Genomic DNA, 19,997 nt, shown 5'->3' with positions numbered 1-19,997 from the left:
TCTTGGTTTAAAAAGCTTCATTTAGCACCATACATAAGCACGTGCTCTTCAGCCAACAATCCTGGAGAATTCCCTTAGAGAATTATACAGTGCCGCACTGTATGTATTAGAGGCAGGCATTGAACCCACATCTTCTTGTCTATGAGGATAACTCCCCATCTACTATACATACTGCCTCTCTCATTCTCTAAGTTTTAAAAGGTACCTTCCTCATATCAACCCTGAGAGGAAAGATAATGGAAGTAGTATTATCTCCATTTAACAGACTCAGAAACTGAGGTTTGGATAGATTAAGTTAGGTATTATGCTGAGAAATGAACTCAAGTCTCTTGACTCCAAGTTCATTGTGCTTTCCACTATATGTGATATAGCTTCTCAACATGTTGAATTTATACTCAGAATCCATTCTGCACAGTGAAAAATTGTCCTGTGAGCTGAATATATTTATTCCTGGGTTTCTCTATCTTCTAGGAAAAATAAAAATAAAATTTATAAGCAGAGGGGCACTCTGAGATGCTGATTTCCATGCCCAATCTTCTTTCTAGTTCTACACAGCAGAGTAAATTGCTGTCCTCCCTATAGCAAATCAGAGTGCCCTGGGATCTTGGATTTGGCAGGAGACTTCACTTGTAGGCTGGAATCAGCAGATCTGGGGCAGGGAGCTGTGCTGGTGAAATAAATTCTCCTGAAGAAAGACTTGCCTTTGTCCATAAAGGCTGTCAAGAAGGGTGGTTTACATTTATAGGAAATAGTAGGCCTCTTACATAAACAGCCAGCATGCAGTTTGGGTTTTGTTAAATTTATCTGGCTGTCTAGGGGGGGAAATCAGCTCAAGGCTATTGAGGTCTGCCACCTGTGCTCAGTACTTGTCAGCTGGTGATATATGAGTGCCTGAGAAATTTTCTCCTCTATCTTTCACCCCTTCTCAGGAGTAGCTCTTTCATAAGAGATAAAAAAAAAAGATGTTTCTATAAAAAAAAATGTTTTTGTTCTGGGGCTTTTGATTTCCATCCTTTTCCAAACAAATGGAAAAGACACTATATATTGAGTAAGCTGTTCAGTCACGTCTGCCTCTTTGTGCCCCATTTGGAGTTTTCTTGGCAACGATAAGGGAGTGGTTTGCCATTTCTTTCTCCAGCTCATTTTACAGATGAGGAAACTGAGGCAAACAGAGTTAAGTGACTTACTCAGGGTCACACAACAAGATTTGAACTTAGATCTTCCTAACTCTAGGTCTGACACTGTATCCACTGTGCCTCCTTGCTGTCCATCTTCACTATACTATGTTAATTAATGCTTTATGAATGCTGAAGGATATAGAATTCTGGTATAGATGTTACCCAATGCTACTTCCTTTGGGGAAAATTCTGTCTTACTCAGCATTTCTAGAAGACCCAATACTTGGAAAATTTTACTTTGTTAGGTTTTACATTTCCTATAGGATACATGGAATCAGGAAAAACATAATGTTGAAGAAAGAGTATTGGAATAGAATCAGTAGACCTGGGTTCAGATTTTTTTGCATGATCTTGGGCATGTCATTGAGCCTCAGTTTCCAAGATAATACTTATATTACCTAGCTCAAGGGATGGTGAGGAAAATGGTTTTTAAGCTTTAAAGTGCTATATGTATACAAGTAATAATAATAATAATAATATACTCATATTTGAATAATTTTCATAATATATTAACACATTACTTTTCTAATGTATATTTTATAATATGTATATGCAATATGTAATAATTATTATTATTGTAAGGGGCCTTAGACATCATCTTTTCTAATATCCTTATTTTACAGATGAGAAAACTGAGGCTCAGAGGAATCAAAGGATTTGCCTATGGTTATATGGCTAAATATGGGCAGCTGCATAGCACAGTAGACCAGGGATGGGGAACCTGCAGCCTCAAGGCCACATGTGGCTGTCTAGGTCCTTGGGTGCTGCCCTTTGACTGAATCCAAACTTACAGAACAAATCCCCTTAATAAAAGGATTTGTTCTATAAAACTTAGACTCAGTCAAAAGGCTGGACCTGGAGGGCCCACGTGTAGCCTCGAGGCCACAGGTTCTCCCACCCCTAGTCATCTACCAGAGTTCAAATCTGTCCTCAGATACTTGCTCATTGTGTGGCCCTGGGCAAGTCACTAAACCCCATTTGTCTCAGTTTCCTCATCTGTAAAACGAACTAGAAACCACTCCAGTAACTTTACCAAGAAAACCCTCAAAAAAGGGGTCATGAATCAAACCCAACTGAATCTACTGAACAACAACTGCATACAGTTAACATGTGACTGAATTGGGATTCAAACTCATCATTTTATTTATTTTTATAGAAAATTTTGTTTTTTTACATCAGCCTCATTTCTGAATATATCCTTTCTCACCTACCCAGTGAATTCATCCAAATTCATTTAATGAAGGCAGAAACAGAGGCACAAAGATATGAGGTTAATTGTTTAAAGTCACCCAGTAAGTGGAAGGCAGAGGTGGGATTATGGGCCAATACAATGGTCCATAACAGCTTACACTGAGTGATGATATTTGAGGTTAGAGTTGCTGAAACCTGTGACTAGGACAACATGTCCCAACTGTGCCTAGAGAAACATCATGAAATCCTCATCAATTAGAGTAAAACTTATTGAAAACAAACATCTCAGCTGGAGTTTCATGCTCCTCCACCAATTAATATCCTCAATTGATTTATTTTAGTCCTTTAAATAGATGCTCCACCTTAGGCCACATAATCTATTTTCTGTACTCTTCAGATTTCGTGCTTGTTTCTGCCTCTGGAAATGACATTGTTATGACCTGAAGTGAACTCTTTCTTACCCTCTGCAAAGGATTTCTTTTCTCTTAAAATCATACTCAAAATTAACTTCTTTGGGAAGTGGTCACTGATTAATTCCACCTGTCATCAGCTACTCACATCCCTTTAGCATATTTAAGGAGTTTTCATGGTCTATCAGGTTCTTTTCTTTTTTCTCTTTCTTTCTTTTTCTCTTTCTTTCTTTTTCTCTTTCTTTCTTTCTTTCTTTCTTTCTTTCTTTCTTTCTTTCTTTCTTTCTTTCTTTCTTTCCTCCCTTTCTTTCTTTCTTTCTTTCTTCTCTCTCTCTCTCTCTTCTCTTTCTTTCTTTCTTCCTTTCTTTCTTTCTTTCCTCCCTTTCTTTCTTTCCTCCCTTTCTTTCTTTCCTTCCTCCCTTCCTTCTTCCCTTCCTTCCTCCCTCCCTCCCTTCCTCCCTCCCTCCCTCCCTCCTCTCCTCCCTCCCTCTCTCTCCCTTCCTTCCTTCCTTCCTTCTTCCTTCCTTCCTTCCTTCCTTCCTTCCTCCTTCCTTCCTTCCTTCCTTCCTTCCTTCCTTCCTTCCTTCCTTCCTTCCTTCCTTCCTTCCTTCCTTCCTTCCTTCCTTCCTTCCTTCCTTCCTTCCTTTCCTTCCTTCCTTTCCTTCCTTTCCTTCCTTCCTTTCCATGTCCTTTGACTACAGTATTGTTGTTGAGTTGTTTCAGTTATGTCCAACTCTTCTTGACCCCATTTGGGGTTTTCTTGGCAGAGATACTGAAGTGGTTTGCCATTTCCTTCTCCAGCTTATTTTACAGATGAGGAAACTGAGGCAAAGAGGATTAAGTGAATTCCTCAGGATCACACATCTATTATGTGTCTGAGGCCAGATCTGAACTCGGGTCTTCCTTACCCTAGGCCAAGCGCTCTCTCCACTGTGCCACCTAACTGCTCCCAGAGTCACTGCTTTTTCCAAGGAACCATGCTATTTCTTTGTGTTTTCTGTTTATAGTTATATGATGTTAGACATCATATAGGATGTATATATAGGAAGGAAGTTTGGAGTTATCTAATCCCAACCTTTTATTTTACAAATGATGAGACAGGCCCAGCTATGTGCCCAAAGACATTCAGCTAATTTGTGGCAGAGATGGGATTAGAGCCCAAGTTGTCCTAATCCTAGCCCAGGATTCTTTCTCCATTGCCACTGGGAGCCCAGTGAGTCATTAAATGATTCATCACAGCAGAACATTATAAAGGTTGTTGGTAAAAGTTATTTAGTTAAATTCTCTCCTTTTACTGGATGGGAAAACCAAGTATTAAAGATGTCAAGTTAATCACCTAAGGTCATATAAAGAAGGAGCTAACAATGGAATTGGGACAAGACTTTGTTTTCTCCTGACACCCTGTCTTGTGCTCTTTGTCTCTTGGGAATGCGTGGATTTTAGGGGAAATGAATTCTATCTCTTTGTCTTTTCTAAGTTCCGTTGGAACTGGTTCATCACAATGTATCAAAAGGGGATCAATCCCAGCTTGTCCTTCTAGACATAATTTCATCCCTTGAAGTGATTGGGATGGGGATTTCCTGTCTAGAGTCCATCGGATCATAGATCCAGAGCTGGGAGGGACCTCAGAGACCTTCTATGTCTTAGGTAGGCTATGCATTTTATAAGCCTCTTTTCATTTACTGGTGCCCAGGGCTTATACTGGGGTGGCTCTTTCTCACCATCTCACCCAGGGAACCATGTAGAAAGCAGGGCTGAAAATAGGGCTTGGATTAATGTCTTATGTATTTTAATGCAAAAAAAGGACTACTCACCTTTCACATTCTGTTAGCTTATTTTATGTGACTGGAATTTTGCTCTTTTATCAGTTAATTTATTAATAATAACAATAACAGGTCATTACCATAGTGTTTATACTTTGTATACATTATCTGATTTGATTTGATCTTCACAATAACCCTATGGGCTGGATATTGCAAGTATCATTATGCTTATTTTGTAGAGGAAGAAGCTGACACTCTGAGAGGTTAAATTATGGTGAATCTGAGACTCACATTCAGATCTTCTGAGTGAAAAAAAAAGTTTTTTTTTTCTAAATAATAAACTATCCTTGAATTTTGGTTTATAGTATTTTCAGACTCTTTAAAAAAAAAGACCTAATTATTCATTTAGGAATAGATTCAGTTCTGTTCTCCAAATTTGTCATAGGGATCAGAAAGCCAGAGGAAGGGACTTTAGAGGCTAGGCAACCCGATCCCCTTTGTACTGTTGGGGAAATGGAAGACAAGGAAGATTGTTTTAGCCAAAGTCACTCAGGTAGCACATATTGTCATCGTCGTTAGTCAACATTTATTAAGTGACTACCACGTGCTAAGTGTTAGGATTAGAGATATGATTTAAATCCAGCTTCTCTGCTTAAAATCCAGTGAGTTTTTGTTTGTTCAGTGCTGCCTATGATTCACCATCCATAGAGATGGACTGTTCCCTGGTTCCCTTAAGTTTGATCTGGATCTTCTGCAGAAAGCAGAGTCCAGGATTGCTCAAATCCAGTGTCTTCACTTCACAAAGAGAAGTGAAAACCCACTGGAATTTCAAGCATCCTGGACAAGTTATGAGCTGTGTTTTGCAAGTAGGAAACAGTGTGGATCTAATTTTATTTCCAATAATTCTAACAGTATTTTCTTTGCTCTTGGTGAAAAACATCATTTAGGCTGGTGCTATTTTTGTATGTACAAATTCAATTCAGGCATTTATTAAGGCGAGGCACCATGCAGAGAGTGAGAAACCAGGTTAGAACTAAAATCAAGTTATAATTCTAATTTATTTGTATTTCTAGGTTAACAAAGGCTCAGTCAGTCAGTCAACAAGCATATATAAAGCATTTTGTTGCTTTGTTGTTGAGTCCTTTCAGTTGTGTCTGACTCTTCGTGACCCATTTGGAGTTTTCTTGGCAAAGATACTGGAGTGGTTTGCCATTTCTTTTTGCCAGCTCATTTTACAGATGAGGAAAATGAGACAAACAAAGGTTTAAGTAACTTGCCCAGGGTCACACAGCTAGTAAATGTCTGAGGTCAGATTTGAACTCAGGAAGATGTAAGAGCTGGGGATGCAAAGAAAAGCAGAGAATATTGTATCCCTCCCCTCCAATCCCCCCAAAGAGCTCACATTCTAACAAAGAGATAACATGGAAATGACTACATACATACAAGGTCTTTTCTGTTGTAAATAAAAGCAAAATTCAGAGGAAGGGACAAGGAGGTTGCCATACCTGGAAAAAGACATCCTGAAGAAGGTTTTGAGTTGAGTCTTCAAGTTGCAAAGGGTGAGAAGGCAGAGCATTCCAGACATGGGGGACAGCTAGTGCATGGGAGATGGTGTGCCTGATGTGTCCCTCTAGCCATAGACGATCCTTTGTTAGGATGCTTTGTCTAGAGCTCTCCTTTGCTTTTATCATTCTCTTTTTTCATATAATACTTATTTATGTACATGCTGTATCCTCCTTATTTGACTATAAACTATTTGAAGGAAGGGACTGTGTCATTTTCCATCTTTACATCCTTTTCTTTTAGTATGATACTTAGCATATAATAGCTGCTTAATAAAAGTTTTTTTTGATTTTTTTAAAATAAGGGTAACTTTCTAACTCCTTATTGCATTTGAGCTTTCCATCTTAGTCAATAATCATTTATTAAGTGTCTATTATGTGCCAGTTACTGTGCTAAGCATTGGGGATACAAAAAGAGGCAAAAGAGAGTTCTTGCCCTCAAGAAGCTTACAATCTCATGTAGTAGACCACACACAAACAAATATATACAAACAAGCTTTATACAGGATAAGTAAGAAATTATTAAAAGGGAGAAGGCATTAGAACTTAAGAGGGATTGGGAAAGGCTTCCTGTCGAAGATGGAATTTTAGTTGGGACTTTAAGCCAAGGAAGCCAGTAGGAAGAGATGTGAAGGAGGAGTGTATTAAAATGAAAGGGTCAACACTCAAAAATCTAATCTCAAACGTGAAAAATGCTCAAGGATTTCTTCTTTTGATTTGATGTCTTACCTTTACTAAAAGATCCTTGGCATCCTTCTGAAGCCAATTTGGGTATAAGGGGTTGTCCATTCGAATAGAATGGAAGAGCTCTTCTTCATCTTGGCCATGGAAAGGTGACTGACCAATTAGCATCTCATAGAGGAGTACACCAAAGGACCACCAGTCCACAGAAGTGTTGTATTTCTGACCCAGCAAGATCTGTATGATCACAAGGAATAGAATCACAAAACCATATTATAGAATTATTGAATTTTAGAGTGCAAAAGGAAATGAACGATCATCTACTCCAATCTCCCACCCAACACAAGGGATTCTTTCTGTAACACTCCTGAAGGATGTAGCCTCTTTTTGAATATTCTAGTGTTGGGGGAACTCACTACCTACTGAAGCATCTCATTTTACTTTTGGACAGCTCTCACTCTATTAAGATAAAAATCTGCTTCCAAGACACGTTTGTTTTCTGGAATCACAGAGAATAAATCTAATAATTCCTCATTCACATGACAGGTTTTCAATTAATTGAAGAAAAGTTAGCATTATGTTCTCTATGTTTAATTATTCCTTAGATGACATGCTTTGTAGGCCTCTCACTATCCCCACTTTCCTTCACTGGACATAATCTACTTGATCAATATTCTCCTAAATTATAGTACCCAGAACTGAACACAGCCTTCCAAATGTGGTCCATTGACTGATTACCTCCCTTGTTCTACATATTTCAATTAATAGGAGAGATAGCATGAAGGAATGGAAAGAGTAATTCATTTGGAAATCAGAAGATGTAGATTCTATTCCCTACTTTTCATTTGTGTTTCCTACATGACTACTGGCAAATCAATTGACCCACATGACCCTGGTTTCTTTATTTATAAAATAGGGTTGATAATGATCACCTTGGAGTTTTTACCAGTTAGGAATAGTCTTTATAAATTGAAAAGCACTATATAAATGTGAGCTATTACTACTATAATATTATTACAATATTATATTTATAAAATTTTATTACTATGATGATAAGAATTCAGTTTAAATTATTCAGTCTAATTATAGTAAGTCTAATGTAATAATTCAGTCTAATAACAATTCAATCTAAAATTGACTTTTTGAGTGGCTGAATTATACTTTTTGACTCATATTGAGTTTAATTCACTAGGTGGGTAGGAGGGACAGTTGATAGAGCACTTGACCTGTAGTCAGGAAGACCTGAGTTCAAATTGGGTCTTAGACACTTTCTAGCAGTGTTACCCTGGGCAAGTCATTTAACTTCAGCCTGCCTCAATTTTCTTGTATGTATAATAGGGATGATGATATCATCTACCTCTGAGGGCAGTTGTGAAGATAAAATAATATGTGTGAAGTACTTTGCAAATCTTAAAGAGCTTTTTGAATGCTAGCTACATAAAGCTCCCAAATCTTTGAGAATGTAGGGGCAAAATAGGTCTAGATAGTACTTTGTTGTCATTAAGTCATTTCAGTTGTGTTCAATTCTTTATGACTCCCATTTTGGGATTTTCTTGGCGGACTTACTGGAGTGTTTTGCCATTTCCTTCTCCAGCTCATTTTTACAGATGAGGAAACTGAGGCAAACAGGCTTAAATGACTTGCCCAGGGTCACACAGCTGGTAAGTGTCTGTAGTTGGATTTGAACTCAGGTCTTCCTGACTCCAGGCCCTAGTGCTCTATTCACTACACCATTAATATACCTTGTATACTATTTCCTTTCAGTGATGCTACCACAGACTCTGAGAAATTCAAATTATGGGGCATATAAATAACAATGGAGGGATGCTTTCTAGTTGACCTTGAAGAGAACAACTAAATAAGTAGATAACCTCAGTTTCCCTGTCTCTATTAAAGATAATATCTCAGGACACCACAATGTATATGTCTGATCTCAAAACAGGTAGTGGAAAGAATAGAGAATTTGTTATCAGTGGTTCAGTTCAGTATAATAAAAATGTATTAAGTGCTTACCGTATACAAAGGACTACGCTAGGAGCTAAGTTCCCAACAACAGAATTTAGGATGTAGGTTCAAGTTTTTCTTTTTCTTGTTACTACCTGTATAAACTTGTGTAAATCACTTGATCTATGGGTGTCTCAGTTCTTCATCTGTAAGATGATGTTGTTGGCTTGGATGGCCTTCAGAGCCCAAGACTGTGGCTCCATCATCACCTGCCATGACCTTGGGCAAAATACTTAACCTTTCTGAGTTTGTTTCCACATATTGTAAAATCAGAATAGTGCTTGAGCTACCTACCTTACAATGTTGTTGTGAGGATTAAATGCAGTGTATATAATAAGACTTTTCCTTTTTTGTAATCATAAAGACTTATATAACTTACATAAATGAAAGTTTATTGCTATTGTGATGATTTTATTAGAGGGGTCGTATGGTATAGCAGTAAGGACCTGAGACTTGGTCTAGGAGATCTAGATTTGAATCCAAATTCTGATGCTAACTGTGTGGTTACAAATAAACTTCTGAATTTCTCTAACCCTCAGTTTCCTTATAAGTAAACTCAGAAATTGAGGTAAAGGGAAACAAAAAGGATTTTTTTGAAGCTATGTTGGGATAACAGATTCTGGTTTTTTTTTTTTTGTCTTTTTAAAAAATATTTCATTTTTGTCACATTTGAGTTCCAAGCTGTTTCTCTCCCTCTCTCCCAAACCCTCACTAGAGATGGCCAACATTTGACAAAGCTACATATGTGAAACTTACTCAATACATACTTTTCATATATCAGTTTTTTCTCTGGAGGTGGAAAGCTTCTTCCTTCACAGGTCCTTTGTAGTTGATTTGAATATTCATATAACTCAGAATAGCTTAGTCACTCACAGTTACTCTTTGAATAACATTGCTATTAGTGTATACAACATTTGCTTGGTTCTGCTCATTTCATTCTTCATCATTTTATGTAAGTCTTTCCATGTTTTCCTAAAATCAACGTGCTCATTATTTATTACAGGGCAGTAGTATTCCATCACAATCACATACCACAGCTTGTCCAGCCCTTTATTTCCCAATTGATGGGCATCCCCACAAATTCCAATTCTTTGCCACCACAAAGAGAGCTGCTATAAATATTTTAGAACATGTAAGTTCTTTCCCTTTTTTCCTGATCACTTTGGGAAACTAGATTCTGTTAATCTATCACACATTAAACAGTCGATGGAACCATTTCTCAGAGTAAGGGCAAAACTAATCAACTTTAATTTTGCTTCTATTTTCTCTACTAAGGAGAGTGATCTTTGAACTGGGAAAGATAAAAAATGATGAAGAGTTAAAACCTAAGGTAAATGAAGAGATAAAATGAGAACACTTAACTGCTCTCAATGAACTCAAGTTACAAGGCCTGGACAAACTATATTCATGGATCTAAAGAACCTGGTGCATATGATTGCTAAGTGACATTTATGGTTCTTCTATAGGATGGCTTTTTGGGAGGGGTAGAGGAAGACATACATGGAGAAATTCAGGCCTTATGAGGACAAAAATTATCAAGAAATTTTATTTTAAAATAAAAATACTTCAGGAAAAAAAGAAAAATTATAGAGAAGAAGAGAGACGTGAAAAAAATAATGATAGGCAGCTAGGTAGTACAGTGAATAGAGTGCCAGGCCTGAAGTCAGAAAGACTCATTTTCCTGGGTTCAAATGTGGCCTCATATGTACTTACTAGCTTTGTGACCCTGGGCAAGTCACTTAATCCTGTTTTCCTCAGTTGCTCATCTGTAAAATAAGCTGGAGAAGGAAGCAGCAAACCACTCCAGTATCTTTGCCAAGAAAACCCCAAATGAGGTCACGAAGAGTTGGACATGACTTAAATGACTGAATGACATCAGCAAATTTTCATTTAAGAAAAAGGGAGAAATTGCCAAACTATGGGCCAGTGAGTTTGATGTCAATTCCTGGCAAAATTGGGGGCTATTTTTATAAAGGGAAGCAGTGATTATTAAAAGCTAGTACGGATTCATTAAGAATAGGCCATTTCAGAATCACCTCATTTACCCTTTTTAAAAATTTTTTAAAAAAATTTTGGACCATGTTACTAGATCAGGAGAATGTTGTAGATATAGTTTACTGGTATTTCAGCAGAACATTTGACAAAATTTATAATTGTAGGCTTGTGGACAAGAAGGAATGGTATGGACTAGATAACAGTGCAGCTGTGTGAATGCAGAACTGGCTGAATGAATGGGCCCAAAGAATAGCCACTGATTAATGGCATGATGTTGTCCGGGAAAGAGGCCTCTCAGGAAGCACCCCAAGGATTTATTTTTGGCTCTTTGCCATTTAATAATTTTATAAATGATTATTTTGAAGGCATCCTTGTCTTGTTTGCAGTTAATGTGAAGGTTAGAGACATAGCTAGCTAACACATTAGATGACAAATATGAAAAAGAATTTGATAAGGTAGAATGATGGGCTACATTAAATAAAATGAAATTTAGTAGTAATAAATTTAAAGTCTCACCTCTGAATTCGAGGAATTAATTGTGTAAGTACAGGATGGGGGAGACGTAGAGAAATAACTTTAGGTATGAAATAAAAAATTCCATGTATGAGAAAGATCTGAGAGACTTAGTAGCTTGGTAGTTCAGTATGGGTCAATGCTACAACAGCCAAAAAAACCTACTGTGATTTTAAATCACATTTAAGAATGACGAAGAAGCCATAGAAAAGGAGGCGTTAGTCCTGCTTTCCTCTTCCCAGTTAAAGTATGTTTGGAATATTTTCAATTACTCAATCATTTATTAAACACTTATGTGCCAGGCACCGTGTTGGATGCTGGGAACACAAAGACAAAAATAAAATAGTGCCTGTCCTCAAGGAGCTTACATTCTAAAGGGGGATGCACTATGTAAATATATACATAAATATGTATATACACAAATATGTTTGTATACATACATATATACATGTACATATATATTTATATATGCATTCACAGAAAGCAGATATAAGGTAAAATTCTGCAAGGAAGATACTAGAAGGGGGTGGGTGGGTGGAAAGGTCACCTGTAGATGGTGGTACTCTAGCCAAATCTTGAAGGAAACCAAGTGTACAATGAGGCACAATCAAAGGAGGAGTAGATTCCATCTAGCCAGTGGACTACTAATCTGCTAGGTAGTAGCAGATCCGTTTTTTTTGCGCATCAAATTAGTTATTTTATACATAAATTAATTTATCCAGTGCCAAGGCACAGGATGGAGGATGTGCTGAACAGTAAGAAGGCCAGTTTGGCTAGCCTATAGAGTGTATGAAGGGGAGGAATGAGATGGCTGAAGAGGTTGAATGGGGTCAAAGATAGAGTTGATCTTGAAGGTAACAAAGGTAACAGGGAGTTACTGGAGTTTACTGAGCACAGGAGGTGACATAGTCAGACCTGTGCTTTAGGAAAAGCACTTTGATGGTTGTGCAGAGGATGGAATGGATTAAGAGACCGCCCGGGAGGAGGTTCAGGTCTAAGTTGGACTATGTAGGTTTTAAAATCATTTCCAACTCCGAGATTCTGTGACTGTAACAAGAAAATATAAAGTGTGGTATTTTTCAAAAGTTATTTTTATTTTGATAAAAGAAAAATTATATATAAACTTTGGGCAAAATAATAAAATTATATTTTATTTGCTGTGCTTTCTTTGAATTGCTTTTTTAAAGCTTTTATTTATTTATTATTCATTTTGAACTTAAATACATAAAGACCAAAAAAAAGGAACATTTCTAGCTACACAGCACAACATAAAAAGATTCATTATAAAACCATGAATTTATATTTCACACTGTTTACTTAAAAAAAACTATATAATAAGTACTACACATTGTTTTCAAAGCTGTTCTGCTTTCTGTGCACTTTTTGTATTTTTTCCCCTCCCTCCCCCACCCCATCCTAGAGATGCCTACCATTAAATACAAATATATATGTATATCTGTGTGTATGTGTGTGTATGTAGAACCATACTATACATCTATTTATCAGTTCTTTCTCTGGGGGAAGATAGCATCTTCCTTCATAGGTCCTTTGTAGTTGATTTGATTATTTATAATACTCAAAATGAGTTAGTCACTCGAAGTTGCTCTTAAAACAATATTATTAGGGGGCAGCTAAGTGGCGCAGTGGATACAGCACTGGCCCTGAAGTCAGGAGGACCTCAGTTCAAATCCAGCCTCAGACCAAACATTTGACATTTACTATCTGTGTGACCCTGGGCAAGTCACTTAACCCCAATTGCCTAAAACAAAAAAAACCCCAATATTGCTGTTATTGTATGCAACATTCTCTTAGTTCTGCTCATTTTGCTCTTCATTATTTCATGTAAGTCTTTTCATGTTTTTCTAAAATCAACGAGCTCATTTCTTATAGCACATTAGTATTCCATCATGATCCTATACCACCACTTGCTTAGCCATTCCCCAATTGATGGGCATCCCAAGGTGTGGTATTTTTGTTGTCAATATCAAAGAAATCAAATGCTGTACAAGTTTTCTTGAGAGATTTGAGTGAGTTTTATAGTCAACCGGGGTTAATAAAAATGTTCCCTGCCTGTGGGGAGAACTGAGAGGGTTCACGTATCATATCTGGAATATCTCAGAAGTGCAGTTATTTTTCTTCCAAGAGCCTGTTACATGGTTTGAGTAGGTCTTTGATGGCTCTATGTGCTTCCTTGACTCTTTGCTCACTGGGTTGGCATCACTTTCATTTGACTGCAGTTGGCTTTCAATTTTTTAAAAAATAAAACCTTATCTTGATCTTACAACCTGGCTATAATCCCTTCCCTTAGCCCCCTCACACATCAATCAATTTTATTTGTAATCCTGCATATTCAAACTCAAAATAGCTCTGAGGATTTGGTCTTTGACAATTCAATCTAATAAATATTGATCAGGCGTCTACTCTGTGCAAGGTACCATTGTGTATACAAAGATGAACATGATAGGTTCCATTGCCTTCAAAGAGATATTAAAAGCATTTATATTAATTAATATAATCCAAGGCAGAATAAGACAAATGCATTAGAGAAATATAACAACATGCTATGGAAGGTCATAGATGAGTGTGGTCACTTAAGGCTTAGAGGCATCAGGCAAAGAAGGTGAAGTTTTAGTTGGGCACTGAATGATGGCATAAAACTCGGGTAGGCAGAGACTAAGGAGGTGTGGGGGGCATTTAAGGTAAAGGGAAAAGTATCAGTGAACGTGTGGAGGGGAGAAAGGCAAGGGGGTTGGGGGAACAATAAGCAATCTGAAATAAGGGTATGGGAGGAGAAATAGTGGAAGTTTAGACTGGAATGGCAAATTGAAATATAAATTTCATTCTATGGGTAATGGGAACCCCTTGGAGGGCTTTTTTGTTTTGGAGCAGGGGACTGATGTCAGAGCAATGCATTAGGAAGATTATTTTGGAAGCAGCATATATATATATATCTATATCTATATCTATATCTATATCTATATCTATATCTATATCTATATCTATATCTATATCTATATCTATATCTCTGTTGGATTGGCAGAGGAGCTGAAGTGGGGTAAATAATTGGAAAATTGTTGTAGTAGGCCAGGTGAGAGTGACAAAGGCCTTGAGAGGGTGATGGGAATGTAAAGGGAAGAGAAAATGATAGGGGAAGGAGTGAAGATGGTTTGAATTTTGTGCTTGGGTGAATGAAATATCATGCACTTGATAGAAACATGAGAAGTCAGCAGAAGGTTCTTTTGGGGTAGGGACACAAGATGAGTTTCAACTTTGAACTTGTGGAGTGTGAGGTATCAGTAAGTTGGGCATACAGGTGGAGGTGTCCAGCAGCTGATGAGGAGTGGGGACTAGAGATTAGGCAAGAGACGTAGATTTTGAAGTTATTTGCTTGTAGATCTAGTTGAAGTTGGACAATAAATGAAAATCACAAAAGGGAAAATGTGTAGAAAGAGCAGAGAAGGTGACCAGTAATAGAACCTTGAGGAATACCTGTGTTTAAAGGTTGGCAAGAGAAATAAGGCATCAGTGGAATCTGAGAAACAGTAGTCAACTAGAAAGGCAGGAGGAAAGCCAAGAATGTCATGGAAACCAAGGGCAGAAAGCCCATGGTCTGAAGTGTGAACTGATGCATCAACGCTAGGGAGGACAAGGATTTTGAGAAAGCCACTAGATTTGGTGATTAAGAGGTTTCAGTGGATTGATGGCAGTGGATATGAGATGCACAGATGATTAAGGGGTGGGTGGATGGCAAAGAAACGTCTTCCAGTGGAGTACCATCATTTCAGGAAGTCTAGCAGTGAGAGCTAGAAGAAATCTTGGTGATCATCTAATCCAACTGGCATTTGGTATATGCTTACTACGTGCAAGGTGCCAAGGGTGTAAAGACAAAAATAATAGTTCCTGACTTCATAGAGCTTACATTCTTCTGGATGATCACATATTCAGTTTAGTGGCCTCAAAGTGTGGTTAGGGTCCCTGAGAGCCTTTCAGAAAGTTCAGAAGGTTTGACCTTGCAGATCAAAACTCTTTTCATAATAATACTAAGACATTTTAGTTTCTGGTATACTTAATCTCTCCCTCCCTCCCATCTTTTCTCTCTCTCTCTCTCTCTCTCTCTCTCTCTCTCTCTCTCTCTCTCTCTCTCTCTCTCTCTCTCTCTCTCTGTCTCTGTCTCTAATATAAGCATAAGCTCTTTGGAAGGGTTCTCAAGCTGTTTTTTCGGTGTAAAGGAGCTTTGAGACCAAACAGTTTGAGAACTGCTGTTCTAGCCCAATCTAATTTTCAGAGGAAAAGACAGATTTAGGCCAGTAACTCAGCGGGGTAGCAAGACTGAGGGAAGGTTCTTATTCTTTCTTTTTCTTTAACATTGAAGATTTAAGTCAATATGCCAAGGGAAGAAAAGTTGAAGATTTAAGAGAGGTGAGGAATAATTGATGTTGTAAAGTCCTATAGGTAGGAAGTAAAAAAGGAGACACTTTCGGGATCTTTGGGGTGAGGCAGAAAATGTAGTGAATGAGTAAAGAAACAGAGATATGTTATGAGGGGCAGAGACACTGATGGATTACATGGCTAATAAAATTAATATGTACTACTAATAGCAGTAGTAACTAGTATTTATATAGTATTTCAAGGTTCGCAAAGCACTATATAGACATTATCTCATTGTGATCTTTATAACAACCCTGTGAGGTAGGTACTATTACCCCCATTTTACAGATGATGAAGCTGAGGCTAAGAGAGAGATTCAGTGACTTGCCCCAGGGTCACACAATTGGTGAGTGTCTAAGGCTGGATTTGAACTTAGGTCTTCCTGACTCCATATCCAGCACCCTTAACCACCAGCCAAGATCATGTGCTGAGAGTGGGTTGTTGAATGGAATGGAAAGGATTTACAGTAGACAGTGTGGCACATAGAACAAATGAAAGTGAGAAGGTATAGAGATTTCTGTTGTTTAGAGAACTCTGGTCTGGGACATTTCTTGCCCCCTTGTTGTACATTCTTAGTTAGAAGAGTAAAGTTTTAAATGCATTGATATCTGCATGCTAACATACGTGAAGAGGACATTACCAATCTTGAACCAAAATCAATGAGCCAAGCTGGTTCAATGGTTTTTAAAAGCCAAAAACTTGTCATTTCTTGTTTAATAGATGTGGAACTTAGTTTAAATATTGAAGGCTTAAAATGTAAAGCTGTGTAATTTTAAGCTAGGTTCACATCTGTATCCAAGGCAAAGTTTTAGTTTGTTTTGAATCTGAATTCCCTAGGCAGTCACAGTTGTGAAAACCTTCAGTGAACATTTATTACATGTCCACTGAATACTTGCTACTGTCCTGGCTGGATTGAGTAACCTTGCCTAAGGTTATTTTTGTAGGAAGGTCAGAAGTCCTTTTAAACCCGACCTCACTGTCAATGGTAAATCTGGTCCTTTTGGAAAGAATCACTGTATCATGGATTTAGATCTGTAAGGTACCTCAAAGATCCACTCCTCTCATTTTTCAGATGAGGAAACTAAGGCCCAGAGCTGATGTCCCTTGCCCACAGTCACACTTATGATAGTGAAAGTAACAGAGCTGAAATTTGAAACCAGGTCCTGTGATTCCAAAGTCACTAGTGTTCCATCTACTACCACAGGCAGAAACTATTAAACTTGCTTAATAATTGTTCTTTTTCAAATAGAATGATTGTAATCGTCATTATTATTATTTTAATCTCTACTCTTCACTAAGGCCAAGGCTTCTGCTTGTCATCTAATTTTCTTATTTCTCTCTCTCTCTCTCTCTCTCTCTCTCTCTCTCTCTCTCTCTCTCTCTCTCTCTCTCTCTCTCTCTTTTTCTCTCTCTCTTTCCTCTCTCCCTCCTCTCCCTACTGATTCTTTTTTCCAACTGCCTAGGAAAATCCTTTAAAAAAATCTTTTCTTTGAATCTTATCATAACAATAATAGCTAACATTTGCTTTTTTTTTTCTGTTGTGTCTGACTCTTTGTGACCCCATTTGGAGTTTTCTTGGCAAAGGTACTGGAGTGGTCTGCTATTTCCTTCTCCAGCCCATTTTATAGATGAAGAACTGAGGCCAACAGGGTTAAGAGACTTGCCCAGGGTCACATAGCTAGCAAGTATCTGAGGCCATATTTGAACTCATGAAGATGAGTCTTCCTGATTCCTGATTCTACTCTAAGAATACTTATTGAAATCTCTTTAAGAATTCTCTTTATGTTTCTTTGTAAGTTGATGGCTATATTTAGTTCGCTCAGGATATAAGTTTTCTTAGTCCTTTTTCTTTATCCTCTCTTCAGCTATCATAGTTACTATTTCTTGAAAAGGACAGTTAAATTCTAATCTCCTCACAGATCCCCAGAGAATGTGAATTAAACTGTAACTGTTCAATATTTTTCTATTTCTCGAAGACATAGTAGTAGTATATATAGTCTTTTTGGGAAAGCCTTATGAAAAGCTGATGTTACACTGAGATATCTAGTCACTCAAAAACATTTAAAAAAACACCTTTCTGCTAAAAAAATTCCAGTTTTTTTTTGTTATTACCCATTGAATAAAATTCTAATGCTAGTGCCTTACATTCAAGGCCTTCCACAATCTGGTGTTACCTTTCCTTTCAAGATTTATTCCTTTCTATACTGCATATGCTGTAGACATACCAGACCACTCTCTGTAGCTAGAAAACACCTGCACTTTCTAACTGATGTGCTTTTTTTGCTCATGATATTTCTTGTGCTTGGAACATCATCTTTGCCTATTGAATTACTATTCATACATTAAAGGCCAACTCAAATAACACTTCCTCTATGAAGCTGTCACGTTCTCCACTGTCAATAAACACCCCCTTCTATCCCTGACCTTATAAAACATCTTGTTTTGCAAAATTGCATTTTGTTATCATCCTTGTCATTATTACTATGTACTATAGTTATGTTTATCCTGGGTGGATAGTAAGGTTAAATTCTTGAGCAGTCATGACAAACAGATAGAACTGAGGGCCACACATAAAGATTTCTGTGGGTTGCATGCTGACTTAGAAAACCATCTATTAACATTATCTATGTGGTACTGTATTTTTATTTATTTTGTCAAATATTTCCCAATTACATTTTAACCTGGTACCAGTACTCAAGAGAGTTTTGGGCCGTGAGCTTCATACCTTTGCTCTTGTGTATTTAAAAAAATACAACGTAGGAGACTTTGCAATGTTTCATGCTCAATGCAGTCAGCAAAATGTCATCAGTAAAACATGAGCACACCTATCTTGAACAAATACTGTGGATGGAAAAGGAACTGGACCCAATGTTAATTGTGAGGAGAGTAGGCGGTAACATGGTGTAACACTGGGCCTGAAGTCAGGAAGACCTGAGTTCAAATCCATCCTCAGACACTTACTAGTTGTTTGACCTTGGGCAAGTCACTTAACTTCTGCCTGCCTCAGTTTCTTCATGTCTAAGATGGAGCTACCTCACAGGGTTGCTGTAAGGATCAAACGAGATAATATTTGTAAAGCACTTGGTACAGTGCATAGTAAGTGGCTAATAAGTCAGTCTTTCCTCCCTTCCTTCCTTCCTTCCTTCCTTCCTTCCTTCCTTCCTTCCTTCCTTCCTTCCTTCCTCCCTTCCTCCCTTCCTCCCTTCCTCCCTTCCTCCCTTCCTCCCTTCCTCCCTTCCTCCCTTCCTCCCTTCCTCCCTTCCTCCCTTCCTCCCTTCCTTCCTTCCTTCCTTCCTTCCTTCCTTCCTTCCTTCCTTCCTTCCTTCCTTCCTTCCTTCCTTCCTTCCTTCCCTCTATCATGCAGTGCTTTCAGTGACCTCAATGTCCTCTCCTATCTTTTAAGCAACTCTATTCTTCAGGTGATGCTTATATTGCTGAAAGTCAGGAAATGCCAGTCGCTGGAGATTTATAGTTGTAGGTCACCCGAAAGGCAGTGGAGATGCATATGGTGTGCATGAGTAGGTAACAACATATTACCAATGAAGATAATATGGAAGAAGTGGCATACAGAATATCATGAGACAGCTGTATGACTGAAAAAGGAAGTGACCTGCCATGGGACAAGACTGAAGGATAACTGACAGCCAGGCCATACATTTCATTGATATTCATTCAATGTAAGACCTAGAATGAGACTTCCAATATATTGGGTGCATCTCCTGTGGAGGATTTATGGGAAGACAATTCTTATAGTTTGAGAAAGCACAGGTATGTCACATTCTGTACCATTAGAAGGAGGAAATCACAAATCTATTGAAGTACTTCGTTACAATTATCAGTGTGTGTGCTTTTCCCCCCTACAAGACAGTTAATATTTGTTGACTGATTCCCTTCCTGTTTGAAGGGACTCCTAACAAAACCTTTTATCTCTTCCAGTACCTCACACAGTGCTTTGTATATAGTAAGCACCTAAGAAATATTTGTTGCATTTAATTTAAATTACTGAAATATTTTTAAAATGGCACACTGTAAAAATATATTAGGTTTTTGATCACTCAGAGTGTATGCTTGAAGCTAGACTTAGTCACTTTCCATTTGGTTTCTTGTCAGTTTCCCTTTCTGGTTCATTTCACTGACTAATGGCTGCCATATTCTGGGAACAAGTATTGAAGGAAAAAGCTGGATTCCTAATAACTCCCTGAGAAATAGCTTTATTAAGATATGGAAAAAGTGCTGCTGAAATGATTTCTAGGGAGGATTGATATCAAAGCT

General features: G+C 37.8%; 1 protein-coding gene across 4 annotated transcripts in view; it reads right to left on the bottom strand.

The window, feature by feature from the left end:
* PRKCQ (protein kinase C theta) overlaps nt 1-19,997 on the bottom strand; it is a 195,683-nt gene that overhangs the window by 16,312 nt on the left and 159,374 nt on the right. For all 4 annotated transcript variants that reach the window (XM_020965050.2, XM_020965052.2, XM_020965051.2 and 1 more), the window contains one exon: nt 6,834-7,022. In XM_020965050.2, coding sequence (XP_020820709.1) covers nt 6,834-7,022 — 189 coding nt within the window. The remainder of the gene's footprint in view (nt 1-6,833; nt 7,023-19,997) is intronic.

Source organism: Phascolarctos cinereus, unplaced genomic scaffold (assembly GCF_003287225.1).
Source record: "Phascolarctos cinereus isolate Bilbo 61053 unplaced genomic scaffold, phaCin_HiC Scaffold_1;HRSCAF=81, whole genome shotgun sequence".
NCBI classification, from domain to species: Eukaryota; Metazoa; Chordata; class Mammalia; order Diprotodontia; family Phascolarctidae; genus Phascolarctos; species Phascolarctos cinereus.
This window is presented reverse-complemented; position numbering and strand designations above follow the sequence as displayed.